This window comes from Oculina patagonica, unplaced genomic scaffold (assembly GCF_052425735.1).
Source record: "Oculina patagonica isolate OP01 unplaced genomic scaffold, crgOcupat unplaced695, whole genome shotgun sequence".
NCBI classification, from domain to species: domain Eukaryota; kingdom Metazoa; phylum Cnidaria; class Anthozoa; order Scleractinia; family Oculinidae; genus Oculina; species Oculina patagonica.
The window spans coordinates 1-9,270 of NW_027558575.1; the positions used below are offsets into that span (position 1 = coordinate 1).

Consider the following 9,270-nt stretch of genomic DNA (forward strand, 5'->3'; position numbering starts at 1 on the left):
AACGTTATGTTTTGCACATATGTGAAATTATTATAATTCAGTATAAGAGAGAGTAATGGGCCGAGTCCCCAGAGACAAAGAGAACATTTAAATACGCCCTTTAGCGGCGGTAAGCGGACAAACATTGAGTTAACCGGTAGATCAAGTACAAGAGTAAAAGTTCGTTAACGGGAGTGGCAAATAGAATTGTAAGTAGCTATAGTGTATTACATTATTACAACAACGTTATACTGTTAGAATATATTATACTGAGGTTAGGATTAAGTTATATTTTTGTTCTTATTTATAGTTTGACTACATTATATTGTGAATTGCGTACGAAGACAATCACGATCAAGTTTGAAAATTAAAGTCACCGTTTCCCGTAAAGCTGTGGTGTGTTACAACTTATGTCTCATCACTTCGAACGGCACATTGTTCGAAACACGTTATAATAAAGATACAGTGTAGGTTGTGTTGCCTTTCAGCCACACATGATCCGTGATGAAAATCATGGTCTCTGCCAATTCTTGAAGTTGTACATGTACTGGCCACTCCGACTGTAGATTCAACAACACAACCATGTATAACAAATTTTTTTAAAAAAAGAACAAACCTTGTCTTCTAAATCAGCCGTTTCCTTTTCAGCAGGACGTTTTCTTTCTTCACTGCTCTCCTTCTCTGTCTTCTTTTCTCCTGGTTCTTCCTCTGAGGCTCTTCCTTCTTGTGAGGTGTCACCCTTTGATCCGTTTTCTGGCGCAGACCCTGCTAATGTCCAGTAAACTATGGCCATGATGACAGGGCCTAACAGAAGGCAGCCAAACGGGGGCATGTACAGACCGATAGATACGTACCTGTGTGACTCAGGAAGAAGGTAGAAGAAAAATGACTGGTGAAACTGCTCCAGAAGGTTATTCAAGCTCCGGAAAATACCTTCAATGACTCTGCCAAAGGAAACAAAAATGTGAAAATAAATATAAATTTTAAACTTTTTTTCTGTAGTTCTGCAGAATGACAGACATTCAAGGTAGCTACGTGGCTATCCAAGCAACCACATAATAAACCTCTTAATTGAATGATGATTGAAACTGGATGTGACATAATTTAATATGTGGCCGAATCATGCACTAATGGCTGTACCAAGAAACTTGGCAAGTTAATGAAGAATCTGAAAGCCGTTTCATTACATTGGCCATCCAGAGAAATTACTCCTATCAGCTAAACTATATGTCCATGTTAGCTTGCTCCAGGAACCTTTTGTTTGCTGGAGAGCAGCACAATGAACAAGTGAAACGAGAGTTATTCATAGAGACCCCAAACACTTGCCAAGTTTTTCACCTGCCATTGTGTTCTCATGAATACTCAACTGACCAAATGCCTGGAACAGACTATATACATGTAAATTAAAATCTAATTCTTTCAGCAGGTGAAAATGTATAAACATCAAAGTAATAAAAAAATGTATATAAAAGTAGTCAAGAAATAATGTAAAAAGTAATGTATTGTAAGTAGCATTGTAAGTAGTGTATGTATTTGTTTTGTAAGTAGTGGTCTTTTTGTTGCAATAAAAGTGAGTGAAGGAGTGAAAAAAAAATCAAAAAAATAAAATAATAAAATAAAATAAACATCAAAGTAACAACACCTACTTTCCAGTTTCCAGAAATCCACGTCCATACTCCCAGTTCTCTCCACCTTCCTTCATTGTAAGAGCTTCAATGCGATATCTGTGAAATAAGCCATGGTTGCCAGAAGCTCTACCAGAGGCTTGATAAAACATCATCATCACCATGGTGACAAGGGATTGTACAGAGTCTGCCCAGGCTCCTAAGTGTTCATGGTACCCCTAACAACAACGTAAATATAATCATGTAATAAATAAACAATGTGAAGTACAGTACTTACCCGCTTATAAGAACCCATTTTTTCAAATTTAGCTTAAACGGGTTCTTATGTAAATGGTGCTTAGTGGAATTTTTTGCTACGCAGGTTCTTAAATAGGTTCTTATTTAAATTAATGAGAAATATATTATACACCTGTACAACTACAAAAATGAAAAAAAAATAGGTCCTGCAAAAAGCGATGACTTCAGAAGCAGTAAAGCCATAATGATACTGTACCAATGACCTAAAGTCTTATGCATATCTTTGAACTCATAATAAGCAGTCAAATTCAGGGTTGGAAATTAGGGCTTGCCCACTCGCCCAGGCGAGTGTGAAAACTGTTGGCGAGTACAAATCATGGATCACTCGCCCGGTTTGGGGAGAACGATTTTCAATATACTATTAAAAATAAGTGTAACTTTTTACTTTCCACTTTAAAATAATCAACAATGTTCACAAGGTGATAGCTTACCAACAATTTGAATCTCCAACAAAGCTGTTTCACATTCGTAAACAAACAATAACCGGTATGCAATGCATACTAAGGCGAGGACGTTCCAGTAAAGCAAGACAGTATGTTAAAAATTCCAGACAAAGAACTGAGAAGAGACCTTTCGGGCTTCGTTTTTGTTGTTGTCCTATTTCAGACTGTGACATCACTCTTGAGAATCACTCCTTTCAAATTCAGAAAAATTCTCTTGGCATTCAGATAGTTAAAACCTGAAGTTATCTGGGGAGCATCATGTGATTTTGGAATGGGCAATTTACACTAACAAAGCCAAAAATGTCTATTGAGTGAAAATGCGAGTCCAAAAGATGTGTGATTTACAACAAGGAGCCCAAATGTGTGACCACTTTTAATTAATTCAAATTCTTTCGTGCAAGGAAAATTGTTAATACATTAAAAGTGGTCGCCCTTTGGGCTCCTCACTGTAAGTCGAAAGTTGAGACACTGAGACATTTGCTATAAAAGGGGGGAAATGGGTCTGTCTGGTAAATAAAATTTTAAAATACAGTACTTTGTTTCCGGTGGTGTTTATAGTTGTGCATTCCAAGGAAAGGTTAGTTTCTAGCCAATGTTACTGTAATTAATTAAAGGCAAATTGTAAGCTGCTTTGATCACAAAATTGGCACGATTTAATTCGTACAACTCTAATAAGATGTCTTTTATCACGACTTTTCACAATGGAAGGCAACATATTTTGTAACTTTACTAGACAGTGAGGAAACTTCCACAACTTTGGCAGGAATAAAATGTCTTGAAATAATGTATCTAGATTGCCTCTTGTTTAAATGTGGCTTAAAGATGTCTGCACTGTCTGTACAATCTCACTGTAATGTAAATTTTGTGCAGTAAGTCCAAAAAAGTAATATCATTTAAAGGTAAAACATGCAGTGCAAGAAAGTACAAGTTTCCAGGAAGTAAAGTTGATATAGCATCTTGATTTACTCTTGTTAAATTTAAATGGGGCTGAAAGTTGTTTGCACTTTCTGTACAATTTGTAATGCAAGTAAGTCCAATAAGTCCAACATCTTAATACAGTACATGTGGAGTCTACAAAGTAGAGTTGATACAGTGGTTTGCCAGTGATGAATTTGAATTGAAGGATCTTTCAGTAGCAAATCCAGAGATGTTTTACACAGTTTATTTTTTTAACTTAGGTTTTATTGCTAAATGGTTTTCGCTGTGTTTTGTTTAAATATATCTGCCATTCATAGTGAGGATTGGGCTTTCTATATATTACATAGAGGCAGAATAGAGGCCAATAACCAGTTCTAGTCAAAGCAGTTCCAATGCAATAGCCACATTCAAACTGTATTTTGGATGTTTTCTGTTGTTTTTTAATTCTGTTCTGTAAGCATAATAAAAGAAAGAATCAATTGTTAAACATTTAATAATTGTTTTACACATATTTGTTTAGACACTTAGACTGATTAACTACAACAATTTATTGCAACATAAGTAGCTACTTAAATTTTTCTTTTTTTCTGAAACACATCTTTCTACATGTACACCATGCTTCTTAAATCATTTACTAGTTATTATATATGGCCTACAAAAATGTATATACTCTTTTTTGGTTGCTATTAAACCACCCAGCTTTAAGGTCACTTTAGTGTGTCTTGAGAACACCAGTTTGGCCTCTTGATTTATTTAGATTTGCATAAATGTGATCAATTGTAGTTCTGTTATCAGTGGTAAAGCCTGAAATAAGTTTGTTTGTATCCATATTTTACAATCACTTGTTTATATTTACTGCTGCTTTGCACACCATTATTAAAATCAATGTTGAAATCGGACCTAGTCAGTAGTATACGAAAACGTTCTGTTGACAGAACACCCATTAGGGATCGCGAATGAAGCTCTCTCAATGCTTAGTAATCTTTAAATTCCAGCAAATTAAATATAACAACAGCTAGCAGATATTTAGCCTTTTAAAATCGTTATTTCGATTCCATAAATACTTTGTCCATTATGTTATTCAATAAAGCTAGTACATGTACAAGCAAACTGATATAAATTTTTGATAGCTCACCTCAGCAGTTGTGGCAATATATTCTTCTGCACTTTTCCTCTTCAGTTAAAGCTCAGGTTACAATGTCGCCAGTAGTTCAGACCACAAATATATCAATCCTGATGTTTAATTAGCCGTGCTTATAATTATATTGCTTTCAATGCTTTATATCCAGTTCAACTTCAGTCTTGAAAGGTAAAGGTTTGCCGAAACAGCACTCTCCAGCTGACTCCCAGCTCGTAAACCACAATTTAGTTCGGTGTGTCGATAAGGTTTTTGTGTTCTTTGATATCTCAATATGTTTGTAAGTGAGCGAAAAAAAATATCAGCTACTAATCTTACTTCGAATCAAGGCTTCTGGCTGCGAAAAAGTCTCCAATGCGCGACCGAATAACCCAAGATGGCGGAGGAAAACAAATCTCAAGCCATATTCTTAGTTACCAATCCCCCTCGGTTCGAATCATCACATCGCCCGTTGTAAACCCAACCAATTTATCGCTTCATAACATAAGGCTCGAGACTAACGTCCTCGCCTAAAAATGGCTTCCACTTGGTGATTGTTACATGATAGACGTACTTGTACAAAGAAATACTTTGGACACTTTGCTTGCAACTACAGGAATTTGGGAATACGCATCAATAAAATTGCGTTTAAAGTAAGTGTGTTCGTGTTTTTTATTGTGGAGTAAAGGTCCATTTTAGAGGATTTTCCATTGAAGAAATAGATTGCAGTCTGTATCATGATCGACCACTATCTGGTGGCACGGCGGGAATCAAACGTGATTAAAATTTAAAGTTACAAGTACATTTTATAATTCGTGGAGAAAGGGGGGGGGCTATATTTTCTTCTTTTTTAATAAGGGAGACTGGGCGAGTGAAAACTGATCTGGGCGGGTGCAATTTGCTCTAAAATTTTAGTTTTCAACCCTGCAAACTAGTTTGTACATAAATATTATATTAGGACCCAATAGGCCACAACATTACTTAATGAATTTTTAATACGCATAAATCCTTTACCTCAATTTTAATAAATTTACAAAGGTCATTTACCTCTGTATGCAGGCTTGCTGGAATACGTTCCTTTCGGCACAGCCTGAACACAGTATTCACCAGATCAAGATTAGGTAGTTGCCCATTTATTCCTTCAATGGCAATCTGAAAGAAGTTGACTTTCTCATGTGCAAACTCTAAGTTCAGTGCAGCTTGAATAGAACCAGAATGTCCCTCAAGTGGAGCAGAAGAAATGTCTGTTGAAGACAAAAATGATTATTTAATTTTATTTAAAGCCTTTATTTATAGTGTGCAAGAAAGCAAAATTGAAGGTGCAACAAATACTTGGCTGATACTAACAAAAATTTGGGACACCATGATACGCGTCAAGCCAGGCCTGCATCCCGAGCTGATCTTTATCTGTCACAAGAAATATGATATCCTTTGACCAGTAACTTTTCCCTGCAAAACAAATTTGATTAGGTAAACTAGGATGAATAGGCCAATTCTGAGTTACCCTTTGCCTCTGTTTCAAGACAAGTCTACGTCAGAAACCATTTTAATGAAAATAAGTTTGATTTGCATGAAAATAGACCTGTAGGTGAAACTCATTTTCATTTGAATGGTTTTGCACATAGACTAATTTTGAAACAGAGGCAAAGGGAAACTCGGAAATGGCCTATTGACATCTCATCTTGAGACAGTGGTAGTGTTCCTAGTCAATTCATGTTTATGGAATTCATCTGATCAGACACTGTGAGCCATTTTGCTCACTTGTCAATAAACTGGTAATCTAAGGAAATTTCTTATGTAAAGGAAAAAAAAATTCCTGTCATCCACTAGGATCTTAAAAAAGCATGGCTTTAGAGCCCTAAGAATCTATTACTTGCTTTCATTATAGGAATGCTTGGGGAAAGTTTCCCTCGTAGCCATTTTTAGTGTCGTCATGCAAGGCTCCTCCCCTGTGAGGAACGTTGCATGACACACTAAAAATGGTTGCGAGGGAGACTAGCTTGGGGATAGAGTGCTATGTAGCTGTAATGCTTTGCATAGATTGCAGGCCTATGGTGCTTGCTAATTATTACCTGAAGGTAGAAATATAATATATCAGCACTCACGTATCTAGAGTTCAACACTGATTTGTCAACACTGAAAATACCAAACAGGCTCCAAGCAAAAGACAGCTTCCTAGACCCCTGATCCACCCTCTGCCCTATTTGGACCTGCGCAATTTGAGCACAGGTTGATTTGAACACAATTTGAACTTACTTCGACAATGGTCAGCAAATGATAGCATCAGCGCCAGAGCTCCTTTGTTATTGCCTTGATTATAAGGAACACTGATGACGACTGCCTCAGTGCCTGCTATCCTGGGAGCTCTAAGAATTCCATAAACATTCAAACCATTCACTTCAGTCTGCTCTGAATCACCAGGAAATGGCAAGTGAACTGTGAAGTTCTGTTGATAAGTATGAAGGCCAATATTCTCCATTGCATTCACAATCATCTGAGATGCAGCATTGCTGGGGAAAAATTGTTATTATTTTTTAATTCTTGATTTTTTTTTCACATACCCATGTATGTGTTGCAGTTAATTTTTGATCTCAGTTAAAATTTCTATTTTAACTAGTTAGTTTTTTCCTACTACATGTAGTTTTTTTATACCAGGGTAATAAGAAGAAAAAGTTAAACACCTTCCTCCCTTGATGTCTCATAACCCCCCTCCCCCTTCCATCCTTACTTACCCTCCCCTACTATCTGCTATTATCCCCCTCCCCTAAGTACATCATCTATTTTTTTTTTTCGTTTTACTAACGTTAACTGGATTTGAACACTCAACCTCTGGATTTGCTGTCCAACCCCTTAATCTTATGTACTTTGCCACATAGGAAATGTTGGGTGAACCACTCTTTTTAAAAAATATATGACTCCAAACCAAGCCCTAACCCTAACCCTGTTATGTACAAATACCTACTATTAAAAAAACAACTACCGGTAGTTAGAAAAAAAACCTTACTAGTTAAAGTAAAAAAAAAAAATGAGATAAAAAATTAACTGCTGCAATGTATACATATTTATGTGTTAGTAACTGATTACAAAACAAAAAAATACCTCATATCTCCTTCAGGGACTGTTGATAACTTTCCAAACAATTCAGAAGCAAGTCTGTGATTCTTGAATTCTGCTTCAACCAGGCCAGGTAGCAGTGCATTTTCAGAAAAATAAACTCGGCCATTGAATGCTCGATCAGACAAAGCACAAAGCCAGACAATGCCAATGAGATAACTAAGTATACTGTTAAAGCAAAGAAACAGAAAGATCAATAAAATCTATCAGTAACATTTTACATGGAGGGGGAGTTCTTCCATATGTGACCTATAAAATGGGGTATGTGTTTTGGGGATAGGGTATGATTTTTGAGCTTCTTGGTCTTTAAATATATTAGGGTATTGCACAAGCATCCAGCTAAACTAAAAAGATATGGTCTATTAAAACTGAACTTAACCCACTGAAGTGTTGAACTGGACAGCCATTGAACAACCATCAAAATGTTAGTTAAGTTTTCTCTCATTTTGTCTTTTGCTCTGGCCTTACAAAAGGGGATTAAAAACAGCAATTTTCATTAAGTCAGTCAAGTGCACACAACTTATAAACCACAGGGGATTTGAATGTGCGTGAATGCAAAGTGATATATTGTGCGTAGCTCCAAGAAATATCCATTCCCACCTCCAGGAAGTGTTTGGTTTAAAAATTCCAAGGGATAGGGGCTGGGTGGTCAAAAGTCTTTTTTTTTTTAATTTTATAGGAAAGTTTGAAGCTATCCTGCAATTTCCAGAGAGGTAGGTGAAGAAGGGGGGAGGGGGTCATACCAAAAAACCTTAGACTCTGGGATGGGTATGGATAACACATGATATCACTTGAGTATTTTATGATATTTTTGGCATTTTTACAGTGAATTCAAATGGTAATGGGAATTACTGCTTGGGAGAATTTCAGTTTCAAATTTAGCACACTTACCACAATTTTGAGCAGTGGGTCACCAAAACATCCACAACTTTCTTGCGGCCATGAACATCTGACAACAGACCCATTTTTTTCACACTGTAACAGACCTTCCCAAATAGAGTGACTTTCAACCTGAAACCAGACCTGAACCTGAAATCAAAATGAGGAATTGTATGCGTTTATAGCTCAATTATGTGTAAGCTAATGAGAAGTGTTATTCATTTAGAAGAAAGAGATTTAATATACACATAGCTGTATACAAAATTTCACATAAAATAAGCATTATTTTGCTTCTACTGACACTCAATGGACTTAAAAATATCATGATTTGCATAGCAATATGTGCATTGGTAAATTTTCCTGAGAGAAACTTTCCCTTTCTCCACCAAGATCAAACTAACCTGCAAAAGACGGAAAAAGTTCAAATGTCCTTCAGATCCGCCATCTTGACTGACCCTCGTATCCAGGTTTTTGTTCTCGGGGATTCTCGGGCGGAAAAAGAGGCGAGGTTACATATAGGTCATGCGCAGTTGTAAAGTTATGCAATATTTCTCAAACTGATCTCTGGGTAAAAACCACGTCCATTTCAAGATGGCGTTCAGGCTTTGCCGGCTACGAGGCATTTCAAAGCGGTTACAGGATGTTTTTAAGGTAAAAAAGGTTTTTATGTATGTAAGGTTTTTGTTTTTGTGTAGAGTGATCTTACATAGAAAGTCCAACTGAAAATAAATCGTGGGTTGCAGCGCAGAATAAAGCCACACTTGTTTCGAGAATCAAGAAAGGCTGTAATCACTGGTAATGTGATGGCGCGGCGATCATACCGCTAAAATCAAATTGTAGATAATTATAGTGTGCGTAAATTTGTGCAAAGTTGTGCGTGTTATCTCTGATACATTAT

At 36.5% G+C, this 9,270-nt stretch overlaps 1 protein-coding gene across 1 annotated transcript; it reads right to left on the reverse strand.

Annotated features, from left to right (window-relative positions):
- Window positions 1-595: 595 nt before the first annotated feature.
- LOC144641116 (GPI-anchor transamidase component GPAA1-like) lies at window positions 596-8,830 on the reverse strand (the record flags this gene model as incomplete). Its single annotated transcript, XM_078500162.1, has 8 exons — window positions 8,774-8,830; window positions 8,385-8,522; window positions 7,479-7,661; window positions 6,636-6,889; window positions 5,727-5,828; window positions 5,427-5,623; window positions 1,626-1,822; window positions 596-923 (listed from the first exon to the last, which is right to left on the reverse strand). Coding segments are annotated over exons 2-8 (1,335 nt in total), but the record flags the coding sequence as incomplete, so codon positions are not given.
- Window positions 8,831-9,270: the final 440 nt, after the last annotated feature.